This window comes from Sceloporus occidentalis, unplaced genomic scaffold (genome assembly GCF_023333645.1).
Source record: "Sceloporus occidentalis isolate IW3139 unplaced genomic scaffold, rSceOcc1.0.p SCAF_3, whole genome shotgun sequence".
In the NCBI taxonomy this organism is placed as follows: Eukaryota; Metazoa; Chordata; class Lepidosauria; order Squamata; family Phrynosomatidae; genus Sceloporus; species Sceloporus occidentalis.
The window spans coordinates 28,509,982-28,532,839 of NW_028316983.1; the positions used below are offsets into that span (position 1 = coordinate 28,509,982).

At 40.6% G+C, this 22,858-nt stretch overlaps 1 protein-coding gene across 4 annotated transcripts in view; it reads right to left on the bottom strand.

Annotated features, from left to right (window-relative positions):
• Positions 1-9,260: 9,260 nt before the first annotated feature.
• LOC149315685 (protein phosphatase EYA2) overlaps positions 9,261-22,858 on the bottom strand; it is a 198,943-nt gene continuing 185,345 nt past the window's right edge. For all 4 annotated transcript variants that reach the window (XM_089513900.1, XM_089513901.1, XM_089513898.1 and 1 more), the window contains 4 exons: positions 21,096-21,210; positions 20,434-20,555; positions 16,118-16,218; positions 9,261-10,070 (listed from right to left, as the gene is read on the bottom strand). In XM_089513900.1, the coding sequence (XP_089370026.1) occupies positions 9,990-10,070; positions 16,118-16,218; positions 20,434-20,555; positions 21,096-21,210 (419 nt within the window). In that variant the 3' untranslated portion in view covers positions 9,261-9,989. The remainder of the gene's footprint in view (positions 10,071-16,117; positions 16,219-20,433; positions 20,556-21,095; positions 21,211-22,858) is intronic.

Sequence of the window (22,858 nt, forward strand, 5' to 3'; positions counted from 1 at the left end):
GCAAGTGGGGAGATGCAGACAAAGGCACACCCTCATAATAAATCATCTGTCTTTCTACCACCCAACCTTGTCACAGATGAATCATACCTTTTAGGACAAAAACACAAACAGGCATGCCTGAACTAGTTCATAGGATTTCCCTGTTGTAGATTATTTTAGAAAATGTGATTAGTTAAATATGTAGATATATTTAATCATTCTTTGCTAGGTTGCACTAGCTTCACTTGGGAGTTCCTTGTGACTAGGCTAGACCCCAGCTTTTAAAGCATCACCTGAAGCCCTCTTGCTGCCTCCTATTGAGCTGAAATAATTTCTCTACTGAATACAATTCTGGGTGCCCTCACAGGACCCCAGCATTTTAGGTAAAAGTGGCATGTTTCTGAAATTGTCATTTTTTACTTATAGCAACCCTAAGGTGAGCCTGTCACAGGGGTTTTCTTGACAAGATTTGTTCAGAGGTGGTTTGCCTTTGACTTCCTCAGAGGCTGAGAGTGTGTGACTTACCCAAGGTCAGCCAGTGAGTTTCCATATTTCAAACACTACTCTCCAGAGTAATAATCCAGCACTCAAACCAATACATCATACTGGCTCCCAATTAAAAAAACAAACATATTTCTTATAATGTTGTTGTTGTTGTTGTTGTTGTTGTTGTTGTTGTGTGTCTTCAAGTTGTTTCTGACTTATGGCAATCCTATCATGGAATTTTCTTGCAAGATTTGTTCAGAGGGAGGTTTGCATCTGTTTTTCTTTGAAGCCAAGAGAGAATGATTTGCCCAAGATCACCCAGTGGGTTTCCACAACCAAACAGGGAGAACTTTGGTCCCCAGAATCGAAGTCTAACACTTGAACCACTACACGATGCAGATACTAGGGAAGGGACAAGCAGCTATGGAAGCTATGAGGGCCAAACCTGTCCCAATTCTGCATCCTCTGGATCACCACAGATGATCACCATAGGCAGCTGAAAAAGTGAGATAGAGGATTAATTGGGACTGTCCCTCTCAAATCAGAACTTTTGGAGGACATGCATAAATGGAGTTGAGCATAGGTGACAAGTGACCCGACTGAACTGACCCTATTGGCTAATGCTGGAGAAAATTTCTTTCTGCCTTTCCTTCTGGCTTTTGTACTCCAGCAGAAGGAACACTTTTCAGAGGAACACTGCAGCAGAAATGATAATACAAATACAGTAGAGGAAAATTCCAGTATAGGGAATATATAAGCAATCCTGCCAAGATACAGTGAGAAATTAAAAAATAAAACACAAGCAGCTAATGGGGCATGTGCTGTTCCTGGAAAGGCACTTCTAGCCTGACGAGGCACTGTTCCGTGAAGCTATTGGAAAGGTTATTTTCCTTCTGAATGAGAAAGAAAGAGGTTTGGTTTTTTTTAAAAACAGGAGCTGTTGTGCATGGATGCTGAAGTGACTGTTCAGCACAAATGTCTTTCTCAGAGAACTGAAGGTTTAATTAAAAAGTAATTAGCAACCATTCTAATTCCAAGGAGCCTATACAGTGGACCCTTGTTATATGCTGGGATTTGGTTCCAAAATCCCCAGTGGATAACAAAATCCATGGATGCTCAAGTCCCATTAAATAGCAAAATGGTGTCCCTTATAAAAAATGGAAAATCAAGGTTTGATATTCGAACATTTTCAGACTGTGGATGCTTGAATCTGTGTATAAGGAATCCGTGTATAAGAAGGGATGACTATAATTAGTTACCATTATAGTTGGGATTTTTTTTAAAAAAAAGATAGCTACTTACTATCAAAATTCTCAAAGATAACTAGAATAGTTACTTTCGTTACTTTAAAAACATCTGCAATCAGCCCTCCTGGGCCCAGTGCTATTCAACATCTTTATCAATGACTTAGATGAAAGAATTGGGGACACACTTATCAAATTTGCAGAAGACACCAAATTAGGAGGAGTAGCTAATACCCCAGAGGACAGGATCAAGATTCAAAGTGACCTGAACAGACTACAAAACTGGGCCAAAGCTAACAAAATGAAATTCAGCATGGATAAATGCAACGTGCTGCACCTAGGACGGAAAAATAAAATGCACAGATATAGGATGGGGGACACCTGACTGAATGAAACTATGTGTGAAAGGGATCTAGGAGTCCAAGTAGACCAAAAGTTGAACATGAGTCAACGGTGTGATGCGGCAGCTAACAAGGTTAATGCAATTTTAGGCTGCATCAATAGAAATATTTTTTTATTTGCAGTGTCTAGATCAAGGGAAGTAATAGTGCCACTCTATTCTGCTCTGATCAGGCCGCACCTGGAATACTGTGTCCAGTTCTGGGCACCACAATTCAAAAAGGATGTGGAGAAACTGGAGCGTGTCCAAAGGAGGGCAACTAAAATGGTGAAGGTCTGGAAACCATGCCCTATGAGGAACGCTTTAAGGAGCTGGGAATGTTTAGCCTGGAGAAGAGGAGGTGAAGAGGTGATATGACAGCCCTGTTTAAGCATTTGAAGGGATGCCATATTGAGGAGGGGGCAAGTTTGTTTTCTGCTGCTCCAGAGACTAGAACGCAGAACAATGGATGCAAACTGCAGGAAAAGAGATTCCAGCTCAACATTAGGAGGAACTTCCTGACAGTAAGGGCTGTTTGACAGTGGAACAAACTTCCTCGGAGTGTAGTGGAGTCTCCTTCATTAGAGGTCTTCAAACAGAGGCTGGATGGTCAGCTGTCGAGGATGCTTTGATTTAGATTTCCTGCATGTCAGTGGGTTGGACTGGATGACCCTTGTGGTCTCTTCCAACTCTATGATTCTATGATTCTATGATCCATGTTAGCTGCTTTGGTTTTGCGGCTTTGATTATTTGTGGATTTGAGTAAAAAGTTCTGTTTAGGAATTTTTACGCCCTCCAGTGTGACTCTATAATCAATTTTTGCCAGACATTGCACTGGAGGATTTAGAGATTACTAGAGAGAACACTTCTCTAACCATTTGTAGGTCCTCCGGCACAATTCTATGGTCAGCATTCATAGAATAGATGGCTGTTGACCATAGAATTGCACTGGAGTACATATAAAATCTTAGAGAGGTGTTCTCTCAAATAAAAAAATAAGTGTGAAGTCAAAGGCTTTCATAGCCAGCATCCATAGTTTTTTGTGGGTTTCTTGGATTATGTGTAGAAGAGTTTGTTCCTGATGTTTTGTCAGCATCTGTGGCTGGCATCTTCAGAGAATGAAAGTTGTACCTGCATCTTCTCTGAAGATGCCAACCACAGATGCTGGTGAAATGTCAGGAACAAACTCTTCTAGAACATGGCCACATAACCCGGAATACCCACAAAAAACTATATAAAATATTTTTTTATTTGCAGTTTTTCTACTTTCACAGAAGTCCTGTGTCCTTATTCCCAGAGAATGTGGAAGGCCCAGTACATACAGTAGCACAGATGGTGTAGCATAGGCACTCCAACCGCATGATATTCCTTCTATATTCTTGTTGTGTACCTTCAAGTCATTTCTGCTGAACCTCTCCCAAGTTTGTCTTGGCAGCACTTGCCTTTCCGTCTGTCAGGGATGCTTTCATTTAGATTTCCTGTATTGTAGGGGGTTGGACTGGATGGCCCTTGTGGTCTCTTCCAACTCTATGATTCTATGATTCTATTCTATGATTCTCTGAGGCTGAGAGAGTATGACATGCCCAAGATCACCCACTGGGTTTCCATGGCCAAGCCAGGGTTTGAACCCTGGTCTCCAGAGTTGTAGTCCAACTTTCAGACTTCTGCACCACACTGGCTCCCATTCTTCCTCTACCATCTAGTTATGAGACCACTCCGCACAACCAAAAAATTAACTAAAATTCCAGTTATACTCCAAAGAAATAATAGCCCCCATTCAGTTACCATTTTAAAGTCATGTAGTTATACTTTTGCTACTAACAAAAATAAAAAATTATCAGGCAATGTAAACACCAGCATTTCTCAGAGTAAAAACAATGACTCGAATATCCCACCAAAAAATGATCTGTTCTAAATATTGGGATTGAATAGGTCCATCCTAACTAACTTGAAATGTGAACAAGGCTATTTGTTTTAGCTCTCCTGCCAGCTGAGTGGCTTCCACAAAATTCTCAGAGGGGATCCCAGTGATGATCTCCAACACAAAATAATATTTTGACTTCCCTTGTAGAAGCCAAGACCGGCCTGGCCCAGGTCCAAGAAGAGTGCGAATCCTATATAAACAAAACAGGGATTGACTCGAAAAAGACCATGAAAGCAGTGCCAATAATGGTCTCCATGCACTTCCCCACCTGCAGCAGAGAGGGGTCTGGCTTAGAATAATTGAATCCAGGCACACAGAGTAAATGCTCCCATGGATTCATTATAGCTATAATTGAGGTTGTTTAAGATATTTGGGATATTCTGTTTTGTTAACCTGGTGACTGAAAATAGAATAATAAAAATCCAGTTCATAGTTTGCTGTCCAAGAGCCATTATAATTCTCTACAGGGGCAGACAAACCACCTTTATACCCTCTTCATCCCTGCTGAACTAAGCAGACCTTATTTCTGAGTAAACATGTACAGGGCTGCACTGTTAGAATGTCTTCTGCCACTACTCCTTCACTACATGTGTGAGTTGCTGTCCTGTGTGTTTGAAGACAGAAAATGACATTTCTCTTATTCTTCAATCTTGCTCAAGTAGACACATCCCATGTAACCAATTAGTTATCTACCAGAACAGGACCAGTGAATATGTGGCCCTCCAGACAATTGTAGCCTGCATAGGGATTGGTCTGGAATTATGAGAGCTTGCAATAGCTAGATGATGCAGCTCTTAGGTGGATTTGTTATTGGTTGACCAACAAAACCCAAAGGGTGCTCAGCAATTATTCCTCTTCATTCTGGAGAGAAGTGACTAGTGGGATGCCACAGGGTTCTGTTCTGGACCCAGCGCTACTCAACAACTTTATAAATTACTTGGATGATGGAACAGAGGGCATGCTTATCAAATTTGCAGATGGCATCAAATTAGCAGGCTTAGCTATTAGCTCCCCAGAAGGCAGGATCAGGATTTGAAATGACTGTAACAGATTAGAGAGCTGGAGCAGAACTAACGAAATGAATTTCAACAGGGAGAAATATATTTTCCCTAATACTTGGGGAGAAAAAAGATGAAATGTACAGATATAGGATGGGTGACACCTGGCTTGACAACAGTGCATGCAAAAAGTATCTAATAAGCCACAAGCTGAACATGAGCAGCTAACAATGCCAATGCAGTTCTAGGCTGCATCAATAGGAGTATAGTGTCTAGATTGAGAGAAGTACAGTTGGCCCTTCTTATACATGGATTTCTTATACATGGATTCAAGCATCCACGGTTTGAAAATGCTCAAAAAAAGTATAAATTTCAAACTCAAGCCTTGATTTTCCATTTTTTATAAGGGACACCATTTTGCTATGTCATTATATTTAATGGGACTTGAGCATCCACGGATTTTGTTATTCACTGGGGATCTTGGAACCAAACCCCAGAGTATAACAAGGGTCCACTGTAATAGTACCACTATATTCTGCTTTGGTCAGGCCTCATCTGGAATACTGTGTCCAGTTCTGGGCACCACAATTCAAGAAAGATATTAATAAGCTGGAATGTGTCAAGAGGAGTGTGATCAAAATGGTAAAAGGTCTGGAAACTATGCTCTATGAGGAGGGGCTTATGGAGGTGGGTATGTTAGCCTGGAGAAGAGAAGGTTAAGAGGTGACATGACAGCCATTTTTAAATATTTGAGGATGGGTCAAACTTGTTTTCTGCTGCTCCAGAGTCTAGGTCCTGGAGCAATGGATTCAAACTAGAGGAAAAGAGATTCCACCTAAACATCAAGAAGAACATTTTGAAAGTAAGAGCTGTTTGACAGAAGAAAACACTGCTTCAGAAAGTAATGGATGCTCCTTTGGAGTTTTTAAACAAAGGCTGAGTGAGCATCTATCTAGAGTGCTTTGATTGTGTATTCCTGCATGGCAAGGGGCTGGACTGGATGGCCCTTGAGGTCTCTTTCAACTTTATGATTCTGTGGTTTTAAATAACATCTCGAGAGGGTGTACACTGCCCATCCCTGCAGCAGGAGGATCCTGTTTGGATAGGACCTCTGATTTCTCTTCCCTTGCTCTAGGTACAGATGATTGCAAGCAATTCCACTTAAATGTAAGTGTTGAGATAACAGCTAAATCAAAGATTTGTACTGTATAAATATTCTCCATAAATTTGGCAGGTTTTTTATTTCCTTTCACAAGTGTGGTATGATTGATCTCTGGGTGTATTTTATGGCTGGGCCTCTGGCAGAATCCTGGGGATCTCTGGTGACTGGGTGTGTACTCTTACTGTGAGGAGTGTTTCCCTCACTCTCAAATCTTTCACATTCACAAATTGTAGTGGTTCAAGTCAGGGATAGTTCACAATAGTAATGCTAAAAATAAAAAGAGGATGCAGAGTGTTGTTTCATGCGTTTCTCCTCTCCCAAGGCAATTTAAGAAATCTGTGAGAGATTATTTATTCCTCTTCCCCAGCTGGGACAGATGTTGTATAGTCATGTTCTCCCTTCCTCCCCCAGCCATTAAATAGCCATAGCAATGTAACAGGGACTTGAAAAGTGCCTGGGTGGAACTTTTAAATATTGTACAAGGACCTAATTAATAGCTCCTTGCATAACTTGCAAACAAGATATGCACATGTAACTGAGTTACATGCCTCTATGCCATCAAGCCGGCATGGTGTGTGAGAGCCATCATTGGTATCATTGTTTGAATGTTGGACTAGGATTGTGGGAAACCAGGCTTCAAATCTCCACTCAATGATGGAAACCCGCTGGGTGATCTTGGGCAAGTCACACTATCTCAGCCTCCGAGGAAGGCAATGGGAAACCTCTTCTGAATATCCTGCCAAGAAAACTCTAGGTATGGTTGACAGGACTCAGAATAATGACAACAACAGTCAGAATCCTGTATTTATGTACCGATATGCATAAGCACTGAACATACAGTGCTGCATAGTGAATCCCACCTTGGGAAACCCTTACTGGGAAGCCACTACAATAAACAGGAATCTGTTTCTCTGTTGCTCAAGAAGTAACAGGCTGCCATTTCTACCTTCTCCCATGATATCTAGTGGAACAGGTGGTAGTCGGTCTCTGTCACAATTCTCTTTTGTGCTGGAGATCACTCATGCAGTGTTTGTGTGTGTAAACATCAGTCAGCTAATTCCTGATTGACAGGTAAACAGATGGCTGTCAGTCATGGTGGCTGCTTCCCGGTAAGTGGGGATGTGGGGGGGGACTTTCACAGTCCCTACATAGCCACTAAACTAGGAGTTATGTAGGGATAATGAATAACAGTCATGAATGCATAACTCTAGATTATGTATTTGTAACTGCCATAGAGGATCAACCACCATGGACAGGATTCCAGCCACTAACTAGAGTGAATCTGGCACTAAAAAGCCAATCACACAGGAGACAAAAAACTTTACTCAAACATGATCTTCATGGTAAATTCCTAAACAATTAGGAATTTGTGGTAAATTTCTACATGATGAACTATGCTATTGCATAAAATATGTCAGTCTGCTACAGTAACTTTAAGATTCCAGGCAAAAGCAACAATTTGATGATTGACAAGTGCTAAATGATTCAGTGTTGCTGTCTATCACTGACTTGGCCTTCAGCTGTCCCAGCATTGTGTGAGTCTCAAAAGTCTTAATTCAATTTGTTCATCTCTTGGAAGCCTGACAGCTTTATTATTTTTCTTTTCTTTTCAGTTTTCCATTTTCTTCCTTTGGTTTCCTGTCTTCACCTTGCAGCCAAAAGTATTTCTGTTTTTGACAGTAATTCAGCTGTGAATGTAGGGCCAGAAAAGTATGTTCTGTGCTGTCCCAGTTTTGTGTCCTTACTCACCCATTCTTCTCTCACTCCATTTTGTAATAAATAATGATACAGCTCAAGGGCAAGGACATCCATTGAAGGGCATGAGGTACTGTCCTTTCTTGATACTGTAAAACTTGCCCCTGTTGTGAAGATAAACTCTAGGTTTAAATTCTGCAAGAACTTATGATCATGAAGATCATTCTTTTTGTAGCATCTCTTAAGTAGCAAAAATTCCAGTAGCACTGCATACAAAAACCCAACATATATATCTAGGAATGGCTGACTCTTCATATGTTGTTGGACTGCAATTCCCATCAGTTCTAGCCAACTTAACCAATAGTGTTTCAACATGGGAATCTGACTACAACAATCTCTAGATGGCCACAGATTCACCATTCTTGAGCTAGCAAACACTGCCTCAGAGATATATATTCTTTCCCCTACTATCTCCTGGTAGAGGAAACAAGTGGCAAAAAGGCATTAGTGGCATATTTAGTGAAAATGAACAGATAAGTGGAAAGAAGAGAACCAGTGAGCTACTTAGTTGTGACAGCTATAAATGACTTCTAGGATCAGAGGAAATATGCTTCTTAACACTGTTGAAATGCACCATGAACAGAAAGGTGTTGTTGCACTTATGTCTCGCTTGTGGGCTTCCAATAGTCATTTGTGTGGCTACTGTGAGATCATAATGTTGGCAAAGCTAGGCCTTTGGCTAGATCCAGCTTACTTCTTAAGTTCTTATGAAAGAATAGAGGAGATGGTCCTTAAACTAAGGCTGCACCCACACTGCAGAAATAATTCAGTTTGACACCGCTTTAACTGCCATGGCTCAATGCTGTAGAATTCCAGGAATTGTACTTTTGTGAAATACGTAGCCTTCTCTGTCAAAGAGCTCTGGTGCCACAACAAAACTATGTTTCTCAGAATTCCATAGCATTCAGCCATGGCAAAGTAGTGGCAAACTGGATTATTTCTGCAGTTGCAGATGCAGCTTTAATGTATTCTAGGTTTACCTGGTTCAGACCATAAACAGTCCCCTATATACTACAGTGAAGGAGTCAATTTTCTACCTTTTTTCAGTTACAGGAGTGTAGTAGTACACTGATGTACCAAATGATTCCCCTGCCCTACAGAACTCCTGAAGGTACATAATCCTCTCAGGATTTGTTCCCTGCAACTCTATATACTTTCTAGATTTAATGGATGGTTTGGTGTTTAAGCAGCCATTGTCAGGAATTATTGGTTATATCTAAGGAAAACTTTAGAAGCTTTCTCTGGAGAAAGAGCAATGAAGACATCAAGCTTCATCCATGGCAAAAAGTAAACATTTCAACCCTAAAATTGTAAACATAGTTTTATTGCCATTCACTCATCACAGGGTAATTCCTCTTCCCAACCATGAGAAAACAAGATGACAGCCTATGGTGATACATGTGAAGCTCACATGCCATAGCTTTTCAAAACTAGTTATAGTTCTTACATCAACAGTCCCAAATGTGCTCATTTAAAATGGACATGATAATGATTGTTCCCCAGATTTTACTTGGAGAAAAGAGCTATTAAATTAGAATGGGCTGAATCCATCCAACCCAGCAGATACAAACACAGGTATGAGCTTAATATCAGAGTAATAGGATTAGTTCATAAATTAAAAAAATACAAAAAAATTCATCTATTTCAATCTCCCTGTACCCCCACTTTCCCTCAGAAACTCATCTGAATTGATAAAACTGTCCAACATATATGCCTAGAAGCTCCATGTCATGTCTTCCCACCCAATTCCCATTTATTAAAGCAAGGAAAACACATAATCCTAATTAATAAAACCGTGACTGGTCTTCTGCATGCCTGGAAGTAATTTACATGGCAAAAGCCCCACATCAGTTCTGAGCATCCAGTTATTAGGCCATTTAAAGATTTCTCCTCCACTCAGATAGAAAGGAGCTTGGTATGTTGTGTTCCCGATGCAGATTCTTTTAAAGGTTTTCCTAGAAAATTGCTCCACCTCAGGAAAAGGACTGCATAAAATGCCAATAAAAGAGATGGTGTCTTGAAGAGTTATCGGAAGCCCACAGCAGAAGATTGTCTGAGCCTGCTACAAATATTCCAGCTCTAGTGCGTGACGCAGAGCTTCGAGGTCAGCATGACAGGAGATCCTCCAGAAAGGCATGTTGTGCTAGAATTAGACATTTAAAAAAAATACTTCAGTAGATATTTCTGAGACTGCCATACCTTGGACACATCATGAAAAGTCATGACTCATTGGAAAAAAAACCAATAATGGTAGAAAAGGTGGAGGGAAGTATAAAGAGAAGATGATCACATGCTAGATGGATGGACTCTAATAAGGAAGTCACAGGTATGAATTTGCAAAAACTAAGAAGAGCAGTGGAGGACAGGGTGTCTTGGAGATGTTTCATCCACAGGTTCACCATGGGTCAAGAGTGACTCGAGGGCAGTTAATAACATCAAAGGTGTTTCCTATATCCTAGCACACAAAGTGGTAATTGTAGAAATGTGACCAGTTTTGTTCACATAGAATTGAAAAGTAATTTCAGATTATGACACAGGCCTCAGTCCAACATCCCTGCAGCATTCTGTAAATATCTGCATACAGATTTAAGATAGACTGAGCCATATATGCTCCCCCTGACTTACTGTAATGCCCTTGAAGCTGAATTGCTGTTTTCTGCTTTGTGGCAAGCAGGCAGGATCAGAGAAATGGCCAGCTATCTCTCCATAGCTAGACATGCAATGATTACAGCAACACTGAGACTCCTGAAGGACCCTGGTGGATCTCAGTCCTGATGTCATCAATTTGCATCTGGCTATAGACAGTGGGATCACTAGGGGGGCGCAGGGGGTTCAGACTGCACAAAGTTGCACCCTAAGGGTGGGTGACACCACTGCTCCTCAAACACTTGCTTTTTGGCAGAAATGGGCTGTGACATTTGCCTGTGTTCCATTAAAATGCAGAAGAGATCCGGTGAGTGGCATGAGGCTCAGTGGAAGGAGAAAGGAGAGGTCCAAAAGTTTGTTTTTTAAAAATAATTTTTAATGTAAAAAAAGATTTTAATTTTTTAAAAAATATTTTTATTCTTTTAAAATTTTCCTTAAAACAGCACCTTTTACTAAATTTTCACTTCAACCACGTGAAACGATGTATATGTAAATGCACTGAGGCTGTGCCTATGATAATGTAATTTAAAAGTATAATTTTTATTTTGCTAGTTGTTTATGTCACAACTATTACCATGACATTCAGTGACATTCAAGAATTATGGTTAACGAGTAACATTAGTACAAAAAACAAGAGTAAAGATTCTGTACGGTGGCGGGATAGGAGAACAACAATGGGGCAGGGGTGACACCACGAGTTACTGCACTGAGTGACACCAACCCTAGTGATGCACTAGCTATTGTTGAGGTAGCCAGATGCTTCTCTGACCTCGCCTACTTGACACAAGGCATAGAATGGTGGAAGCAGCTTTGAGGTTTTACAATAGGTTTGTGTGGGGTGATTTTGGGGCCTGCAGAGAGAAGAAGTGAATATCAGTCCCCATGGCACCCAAAAATTGGACATCCATGTGTGTAAAGGACACTTAGACATGCATATGTCCTTAACTGAATCCCAACCAAAGACAATAAAGGAAAGGGGAAGAAGCAAGCGAAAATGTATTATGTACATTCGACAACCATCTACAACAGTTTGTTCTCTCTGTGTCTTTTCCATAATTTCTTACCCCCATATGCATGACGACAGAACAAAACAACAATAATAAAAAGTCATGTGCATGGCAAAGGTCAGTGAAGAACTGCCTGTGTCCAAAAATGTTTTACTGCTTGCATCAGGGCTGGCCCAAGATGCCTTGGAACCAAGGTGGAAAATTCAGAAGATGCATCCTTGAATCCTTCAGTCCTTGAAGCCTCTCCTTTCTCCTCCCAGTGAGCTCCACTCACACCATCTCTAGCATTTTAAAGGGATGCACACAAATGCCACAGCCCATTTCTGCCAAAAGGCAAATGTTTGAGAAGCAGTGGCGTCACCCTCCTTTGGATGTCATCTGGTGCAGGGTGCACCCCCAGCAGCCCCTTAGTAATGCCTTGGCAGTGAACACTGCCTGCAGCAATACAGTTGGGTCCAAAGCAGCTGGACATTTCTTCACGCATGCATTCTCCTTGCTCACAGATGGAGCAATCAGGTACTTGGTCCCAATAATAGACAATCAGTATAAGGGTAAAAGACTGAAAGGAAAAAAAACGTATTTTAAAATTCTATTTCTTTATTGTTTTCTCATCTATTTGTGGGAACACTATTGTCTCAAATGAAATGGAGGATAGTATTCCATAATCACAGGGATTATTTTGAAGTGTAGCTGGACATAATGGCTGAGATCTGTATGGCACAGAGTAGCATAATACAGTCTGAGTCTCTCTTATCCAAAATGCTTGGGACCAGAAGTGTTTTGAATTTTGGATTTTTAAAAATTTTTGGACCACCTGTATTTGCATATACATACATAGTGAGATATCTTGAAAACGGGACCCACGTCAAAGGACAAAATTCGTTTATGTTTCATGTATACCTTACACACACATAGCCTGAAGGTAATTTTAAATAATATTTTAAAATAATTTTGTGTATAAAGGAAATAATAATAATAATAATAATAATAATAAAATTTTATTTGTAGCCCGCCTTTCCAGTGATCAAGGCAAGTAACAACATGTTAAAATACATCACAACATTATACACAGTAAAACCTCAAAATAAAATCACAAATACACAATACAATACAAATAACACCAGCTAACATTACAGTGCTGCTGAGAGGAGAGAGGGGAGTACTTCAGGGGCATTAGCGGTATGCCTGCTGGAACAGGTGTGTTTTTAACCCCTTTTTTAATTGGTCCAGTGAGGTGGCTGAACGAAGCTCGCCGGGAAGCGAGTTCCAGAGCCTAGGGGCTGAGATGGAGAAGGCCCTCTGGTTAGTGCTGGAATATCTCACTTCTGGGACTCTTAGCAATTGCTTCCTGGCAGACCTAAGTGTGCGGGGCGGATTGTAAAGTTGTTTACACTGAACGATCAGAAATCAAAAGTGTCACTATCTCAGTCACCCATGAAAAAAGTTTTGGGTTTTGGAATATTTCAGATTTTGGAATGCTAGATAATATAGATGCAACCACATGCTGAACTACACTACATCTGTGCTCTCAAGACCACACTCACAGTTTAGCTGCTGCAGCTATTTGATCATTTTGTGGAAGAAACAGCTCTGTGCAAGCTGTGTGTCATACACAATTTTGTCCTCTAACAAGGGAATGCTGCTTATTCCCTTATTACTACAGACACTCAACTACTGCTGTTTTTTGTTGCCTGATGCAATAATCTCTTTCTGTGTAATGTTAGGGCTGGCCCTGATTTGTCCGATAAAGTCACATAAAAATAAATCCAAAGTGAACTGCTCCCACCTAAAGGATAAAATGCCAGGCAAGTTCTCCTTTCATTCTTCTTCTCTGTTTCCCACATGGTCCCACTTTCCATTTAAACATTCTGTTTTTCTTTCTCTAAAGAGAGGCAAAGTTGGCAGCTCAGCCACGCCTGCTGCTCAGCTCCCATCAATTTATCACTCCTCCGACAGGTGAAGAGAAATGACCCACTCAGGCTGAGATATCATCAGTGCTGCCGGTGAAGCAGTAAAAGGCGCCCTGTCCTCCCCATGGGTTTATAAAGCTCAGGTGTGTAGTCACCCGTGCTAATGATCATCATCAATCAAAGGCCCTGACAGCTCCAGCAAAGAATGTGTGCCCATTAATAGGAAAAGAGGCTTAAAGCAAGAGACACCGGCAAAATGAGGCCTCTTGGAGCACAGTTGGTAAAAGGCATTGCTTAACCCTACTGCTGGGGAGCCCGCTGGCCTTTGATGCACTCAGGTGCACTGACCCCATTAGTTTTGAAGTTCAGAGGAGCCCTATCTAAGGCTGCACACTGTTATCATTATGTCACTTTCTTCCTATGGAGCTTTTCTTTTTGGTAGGGGGTGCTCTTTAACTCTTGGTGAATAACCATGTTTATCTGGGAACTGTACATTTTATGGATATCTTTAAGGGGCCAAGAAGAGGCAGTCAGTTCCACATGTAGGAACAACATTCAGTTTCTGGGGGGAGACAACAGCATTACGCAAAGGATTTTTTTCATTAGGAAAAACAGGTTACACAGGCAGAGTTTGCAGCTGTGATGCCCCTGAAAGCTGTTGCCAGTTGGTAAAGGTGGGAGCATAATTCCCCCCCCGTTTCATGCTGAATTTACTTGGGGATGATCTCTCAGGGGCTGCATGCTAGTTGTAGCTGATACTAAAGCCAGTAGCAGTTGAGCACCAGAGCCAATGACAACAGATTTACCTCTCTTCATTCTCTGTCCACTTTCACTCCCCTCTGTTTCTCCCATTCTGAACAAGCACTATGGAGTCAGATGGACTAATGGTCTGACCTGGTACAAAGCAACTTTGCTGTGTTCATCCAAACTGGCTTTCTTGGTAACCTCTCCCTGGCTTTGTCCTGAAGGAGACTCAACTATCCATCATTGTTGCATTTTTGTTGGCAGGCAAAAACCTTCTATTTAAGGCAGGCCTTTGGCAACTTCTTACTTGTGGCAGCAGAGGCTTTTAAAACTCTGTGGGTACTGTATTTTTCTTTTGCTGTTTTGTTTTGAAAAACAACAACAACTATGGCTGAGATCCTGCACTGGGATCCCAAAACCAACCTTTTGGTCTTTGTAGCCCTCCTCAACATGGCTGTTTCCAAATTGCTGGAGATCAGGGAGATGAATGCTGACCACACCCAGCTCTCTTTCTCTAGGCTGTGGTCTCTGCAGTGTATCCAACTATATACAGGAAGAGGGCAGGAAACATTATTGTTCATTCCTGCTCTGTAGCAAATTAGAAATGGCCATGTTGAAGGAAGGGGTTACCCACAGAGCTTAAAACGTATGTTGATGGGTGCTTTTGGTGACTGTGATGGTGCAACAACCATAAAAGTGAATTGTAATGTCCTAAGTGAGGCTTACAACTTTGTAATCAGTGAACTGCCTCTGTTTTAAAAAATAAATTGAGTATTTTTAATTATATTTGTTTTATTTAATAATACTTGTACTATTTAATAAGCCACATTGAATTCCATTCATAAGAGAAACATGGGATATTAATCAAATGAATGAATAAATCTTTGATTCCACAGTCTTGCCTGATTCCATGACTGCTATCTGCTAGCATTTAAAAGAAGTGTGGCTATATCATGCCTTTCCAGATGTTGCTAGATCAAACACCTCAACTCAGAACTGATAACGGTAAAGGCTGACGGGAGCTGCAGTACAACAACATCTGGTGAATTTTGAGTTACCCAGTCTTGACTTAGTGATTTGGGAATTCAGCCAATGAATCTCTGTAATCTTAGACCAGGAGTGGGAATCATGCAGCCTTCTATGTGGTGTCAGATTGCAGTTCCCATCAGCCACCATTGCCAGTGTGAGGACTTTTAGGGGCTGTGGACCAATAACATCTGGACAGCTGCATTATTCCTACCCTAGACTTAGACCTTGAGCTTAGGCTATGGCAAACCAGCTTTCAACATGTTTAACCATGTTGCCAATTGGTCCTGGATCTATGCACACAAGTTATTTTATAATCTTTACAATGTGATTGTTCCTGTTTTCTTTCCATTGCAACACCTTACTTATTATGGAATAAAGGAAAATGGAAAAGAGGAGGAATGAGGATAAGAAAATAAAAATGGCAATTAGCCATTTATTAATGAATAAGTATACAAAGCACCCACTTTATAGAGAGGTATATTTAACCATTCTTCCCACATATTTGTTTTTGGAAGTGTAGCCACACTGTAGAAATGAATATGGCAGGTCTTGTCACACTGACAGACCTGTTCTCCCTCCTTATTTATGCACTTAACTTGTTGCACTTAAATTGTTACTAACCAAGGGCAGTAGCAAGCGCAAACTATCGAAAAGGCCACAAAAGATGCCAGGGGGCTGGAATGAGGATTTACAGTTGGAAATTGTTCAAGAGGCTTTATGGATGTTCAAGCCAGGGAAGGGGGGGGGGATTCTAATTGTAAATATCTTAGAATAAGAAGGAATTTCTACTCTTGTTTCAGGTAGAGGGAGAGATTTTCTATTTTCTCAAATAGTTGTAAAATAGAAAGGGGTACCTTTTTTGCCCCTTGTTCCTCTTCAGCACCATCTCCTATTACAATGTAGACAGCTTTACGTCCAAACCTCTGCATTATCCTCTCAAAGCAGCTCTCCTTTCCTGCATAATGAAGGAGGAACATTAATTTATTTTGATGAATCACAGAAGCAAAGGAGATTCCCCAATATCATTTTTCTGCTTGCATTTAATTTATTCCTTGTAAGCCATTATCTTCCTTCTCAATAAGGTGATTCTTTCTCTCACCTCTTTTCATAATATAATAAAAACAGAACTGAGCAGAAAGAGTTCATAAACATATATTTTGCTTGGGTGCCTGGATCAGGAAACTTCAGCATGCAGACTTGACAGTACTGGGATTCTTTAACATAAGTTGCAACCATCATGCAACTCACTTCCACACTTATCCATTTAAGCCTTTTTTTTAAAAAGCCACTCAATGGCAGGAGATTTGTGGGGTACAATTTTAGTTTCCCAGGGGGTTATAAAGGGAAACAAAAATATGCAAGTTTGAAAGTTAAACTAGTTAGAGTTCAGCTTTCATCAGCAAAACAATGAAAATGTGGGCCAGACTATTATTTTAAATCTGCCTTCCCAAAGAATAAAGACTTACTCATTTGTAGTTTTAAAAAACAAATAATAATGGCTTTAATAAATAAATATATATATAACAAACTAAACCCTATCCTAACTCGTGATGGTTTGGGAAAAGAGATGAAATCTCATCACCTTTTAATATATGACAGGAAAAAAATTGCAACTGATTGCTTGAAGAAGCCTAGAATTTTGAGAGAGCTGTTAAACTACTTCCAAGCTTGAGTGACAGGAGCCACATGATAGAATGAGAGAGGGAGGGAGCATCCCTGTCTAACTAAGGAGGGACAGGAGAATGCAAACATAAATTTCCCAACAATTACAGCTCTGCAGACTCTCTGGGCTATTAGGAAGGATGATATAAGGACATTTTCTCTGTGTATGTAACTTCAAGTCACCTGTTGACCTATGGCGACCCCTTGAATTTCACAGAGTTTTTTTTAAGTAAGGAATATTCAGAGGTGGGTTTGCCGGTTTCTTCTTTTATAATATAGTCTCCCATTCAGGACTGACCATCTTAGTTTCCAAGATCACACAGGATCTGGAGCCTTTAAGGTATTTATACCCTCTAATGGCATTTCCTAGCACTTGAGAATTCAGCCTTGACTTGTTTTTAACTGTATATATTTCTCTGAAGTTGCCAGCCACAGATGCTGGTGAAACGTCAGAAAGAAACTCTGCTAGAACATGGCCACATAGCCCGAAAAACCCACAAAAAACTATTGTTTTTAACTGTCTGTAGAATTCAGAGACATAGCCATGTTAGTCTGGAATATCAGTATGCAAAGGGATCTTGTCACATCTGCATGCATCTAAGGAAGTAGACCAAGTCTACGAAAGGTTATGGTACAACTTCTTTCACATAGTTAGTCTCAAAGGTGTTACATCTGTATAAGTCATGTTACGGACTGGTCTGGTTGAAAATCAGTCTAAGCCAGGAATTGAAATCATAAGTTGCAGTCCAACAAGTTGCAGTTCAATCATAAGTCATGCAGTCCCTGAATAATGCATATTCCATATCAAGCAAGTGACAAGATATCTCATTGCTTTTTTGTGTTGAGTAGGACTGAATGTTGCTGCAGTCCAGCATCTGAAAGCCAAATTCTCCTCATCTCTGATTTACACCACTTTCTGTTTTGTTATATCCCATACTCTCTTCATATGTGAACAAGTAATGGCATGTGCAGAATATGGTCATGAATCCTCTTGGTCATCTCAACTAGACTAGACCCACTGAATCAATTGCTGAATGGTGAGTCTCTCCTTTGAATCCTACTAATTAAATGGGTCTACTCTAGTGGGAACTAGTAACAAGGTTCAGGCTTTTGCTGTTGTTACCTGCCACCAAGTCAACTTAAACATATGGTGACCCTATGAATGAGAGAATTCCAAACACCTTGTTATTAACAACCCTACTAAAGTCTTGCAAACTCAGGGCTGTGTCTTCTTAGATTGAGTCTATTCACTTGTAATGCAGAATTCCTCTTTTTCTACTGCCTTCAGCTTTACCAAACACTGAGTCATTTCATCTCATTGGATGCTGGAAGTATGAGAGCCATTGGCCTGAGACAGACGGTCTGAAAGGGGCATGGCAGCGGCGACACTAGGGTTCTGGACCGCACAGTAACCACACGGTCCGGAACCCTAGTATGTAATGGCAGTGACCTGATGGTGGTGTCCCATCCACATGGGCGCCGCCATCTTGATGTAAGGGATGTGCAGTGTCCACATGTCACTGTGTGTCTGTTACATCACAAGTGCTGTGTGTCTGTTACATCACAAGTGCACCATTGGCGCACTCATGATGTCCGCCCAGCAACCTAAAAAGAACACAGTGCTTCTGGTTCTTTTTACTCTGTAGGGATGCCGCATGGTTTGGTGGCTGCAGTGTCCCTCCGGAGGGAAACAGGCTGCCACCAGCCCGTCCTTTTGGGGTGGTCTGTCCTGGGCCTTAGCTGAGACATTTTAGTTTCTAAGACGCTGTCTGCACAGACCAAATAAACCAGCTTCCCCCTGTCCTCTCAGTGTGTAGTCTGGATAATGTATGGGCCAAAACCTGAGTCTGGTGAAAAAAGACTGGACAATGTCTAGCCCATTCAGCACCAATCCTGGGGTATAAAATAAGAGCCTGTTTGCTGGATCTTCCCAGAAGATCCAGAGCCCTCTGTTCCAAGACAAGGAACAGAAATGTGTCCACCATCACTACAGGTTGCTAACTCTGATGTCAGAACAAGGCATCCAGCTATGTGATTGAAGATGGGCAGTTCATTCTGACCTCAGAGTGGAGCGACCCGTAGTAATGGCATCAGGCAGCACAGTGGGATGTCTGTGCAAACAGCTGCTCAGCACCGGAATGGAGGGCTTGAGGTAACAGGGAGGCTGGAGAAACTCTGGAGCCAAGATGCTCCAGGCTGCCCCTGGAGTATCTTGGCCAGTGCAGACAGGACCTAGGAGGGTTCAGGCTTTAGTATTTTATAAAGGTTTTCTAAGAAAGGAAGACAGAATTAATTATTCTGAACTCCAAAGCCATATTTACTGTGCTGTTCCTCCTTGAGAGGTCCAAACTTACTAATAACTAAACTGGTTCTAATATAAGGGTATACAGAGAAATTCTGAGAAAAATCCAGGTGATAACACCTCTGGCTCACAGGTCCATGTTTTAGGGTTCATCTTTATTATTTTTTGATTCTACAGGTAATTTATATATGTAAGAGTGAGTCACTCTGGTAAATAACTAGTTACTTGTAAATAAATTCTCTTCCACACGATTGAGGGTATAACTAAGACACATTATGGATATAACTTCATAAGTAACAACTTCATTTCCTGTTGCATTACTGTAGCTTTTAATTACTTTTATGGTTACAAGGATCACTACATGGTGGTAGAGAAGTAGTAGAGAAGTACATAGTTCAAGTGCTAATTTTGTGCTGTGGTCTTCAGATTTTTTGTGTTTGTTGTGTTGATAGCAAATGGGATGTGGAAGAATAGGTTTTGTATCACAGGCCAGTGATTTATAACTTTCAGATTTTTAATAGTATCTCAAAAGTATCTTTTGGGACCAATTACATTTTAAAAAGTAACTTTCTAAGTGCTGGTGGAAGTCCAAAACAGTATGCGAATTATTTCAGCCTAATTTTATGTCAGCCAATGTAGAGATATACTTGAGGAAGTTGACCAGGAATGTGATTTTCAACATTAATTTGTGCACAATTTGAAAAATGGCGCTATATAAAAGTTTATCCTGGAGGCAGTGTGGGGTAGTGGTTTGATCACTGGACCATTTGGAGACCAGGGTTCAAACCCTTGCTTGGCCACTGGGTGATCTTGGAAAAGTCATGCTGCATAACATAACAAATAAAGGTGGCGCAGTGGTTAAATGCCTGTATTGCAGCCACTCACTCACAAACAACAAGGTTGTGAGTTCAATACCAGTCAGGGGTTCAGGGTTGACTCAGCCTGGCATCCTTCCAAGGTCACTAAAATGAGTACCCAGCTTGTTGGGGGCAATTAGCTCACACTTTGTAAATTGCTTAGGGAGTTCTTAAGTGCACTGATAAGCAGTATAGAAATGTACTTGCTATTGCTATTGCTATTGCTAGGTTTCCAAGCATTCTGAACCTGCAATGGTATGGTTAGCATTTATGTACAATAACTGTCACTCATTCTCTAAATATCATTGGTTATGCTTATACAACTATACTTTAGTGATGTTGTTCTTACCTGTCTTTGTTGCACTATAAATATTTTCGATAGGAAAGACTGTGCCTAGACCATATAACAGCACTTTTGCAAGTGCTGGTATGAGTTGGGTTGTAGTTACCAAAACATTTACGCAGTTAGGCCTACAAAACAGAAAACAGGATGAGAATGAAAGCAAAAGGGGACCCCTCCCTTTCCTAAATAGAGATCCTTGTTTCCAAACCCTATTAGTCTAAACTGGAAGCAGGATGTAAGGTTTGCCAGCAATGAGTCCCATGAAATCAGTGATTAACACAGTCAGCAGTGGCTAGACTTTTAAACATTTTTCTTCTTCCATAATTTATTAGAACTCAAAACTAGTCTGAAAGTGAAGTACGTCACACGTAATCACACTCCGGGGATATAAATGGTGTAAAACTCCAATAGCATTTACACTCTGTGCCTCTTGGGCAGCCGACTCCCTTTATTGCTTTCTTGTGTTTCACAAAAGGCATATCTAAGAGCCAGGACTTGGACTTGAATGTTCAAGTTTGACATTTAGTTCTCCATCACATGCCCAGATGGGCCCCCCACAAATCTGACCAAAGGTGTCCTATAAAAGAATATGCCTTGGTTTGTTTGGAAAACACAAGAGGAAAGTAAAATGTTTGCAACTTGGAGACGACTCCTTAAGCCGTTCTTACCGGGAATGTATCAAATCCAGAGCTTTCAAAGCATGTGTTAGCCAGAGATCAGTCAGCGCTTCCAGTTCTGCTCTTAACTGCAGCCAGGTTTCCCTCTTAGGAGCGCCTATTAAACCTGCAGATAGAGAAAGCAGCATTTGTGGCTCACTCCAATGGGAGGGCATGGAATACCTTGCACATGGCTTTTGCAAAACCAGAGAATCATGGAGTGTGGAATGAACGAGAAATCCATCTTGTCCACCCTGGTGCTCCAGGCAAGCCAATCCACCCACCAATAGCCTGCAAACACAGTTGATAAACAGTGTGTCAAAAATGGGGAAGGAGGGAGGATGGGAGAGACCGCATTGCAAAAGGGGTTTATAATACAATAAACAGCCTGTTCCTATCACCTAGTCAGCGCCTGTTGATTTGTTCCTTTCTATCTTACTCATTATCTACAAATATCTTATTTTGAAAAATAATAAAAATGAAATATTGTTAATTCTGATTTTATAATCCTGTTCATTATTTCTCTTATTGCTCCATTATGTTTCATCGTTTTAAGTCTTTCAAGCCATCTTGGAAGGATTTAGTCTAAAATGGGATTATCATTTAATTTATATGTTGAATATATCATAGGTAAAGCTGGATAAGATTCAGAAGGAAGCATGGAAACTGAAGGCAGGAACATCAAGAATGTAAGTGATGCAGATGACACCGTACTACGAGCAGAGAATAGCAAAAACCTGGAACGATTATTGAAGAAAGTCAAGGAAAAAAGTGCAAAAGCAAGTTTACAACTGAACATTAAGAAAACAAAAATAATGACCACAGATGATTTAGCTTAGTCATTAATCAGAATGGAGTATATAGTCAAGAAATCAGAAGACAAGGAAGGAGAAGGGAAGCTATGAAGGAACTAGACTACATCCTGAAGTGTAAATATATATGAACAAATACTAAAGTTAGGTTTGTCCATACCATCGTATCTCCAATTTGTATGCATGGTTGTGAATGCTGGACAGTGAAGAAAGCTGACAGGAAGAAAATCAAATCATTTGAAATGTGTTGCTGGAGAAGAGTTCTACACATATTGTGGAGTGCTAAAAAGACAAATAAATGGGTCGTAGAACAGATCAACAACTACTGAGCAGCAGCAGTAGGGGTGGGTGATACTGGTGGAAGACCTTACAGACACCAGTTAGTACTGTGTGAAGGGAGCCAAAGATGAAACTTCTTGTGAATCCCTCTCATGAAGAACACCCTATAATGAGACAACCCAAAATGAATCAAAAGGCAGGATTAGAACACAAACAGATAGTTAAAAGGAAGAATCGGAGGACAATTACTAACAGAGACATGGCAAAGGGAACAACAGAACTCAAAAAGATGGGAAAGCAAATAGGCATATATGAAAATGTAAACAAGGTTCAAAGTTGTACAACACATTTTACAGGAACATATAACATGAGAGATATGAGCCATGGGAAGCTAGACATAGTAAAAAACAAAACAAAATAGAATGTATGCACATAGTAGTGCTAAGGGCGAGTGAGTTAAAATGGTCAGGAATGGGACATTCTGATTCTAACAATCAGTGAAATGATGTAACACAAAGTCAGACCGAATCATGTCAATAAGGTTTCAGTGAAAACCTATAAACATTACCATAATCCAAGTATATCTATCAATCATGGAGGTAGACGAAGAAGAAATTGAAAGATTCTATGGTGGAGTCAAGGAAGAAATTAATGACATTCCAAAACAGGACTGAATGCTAATAA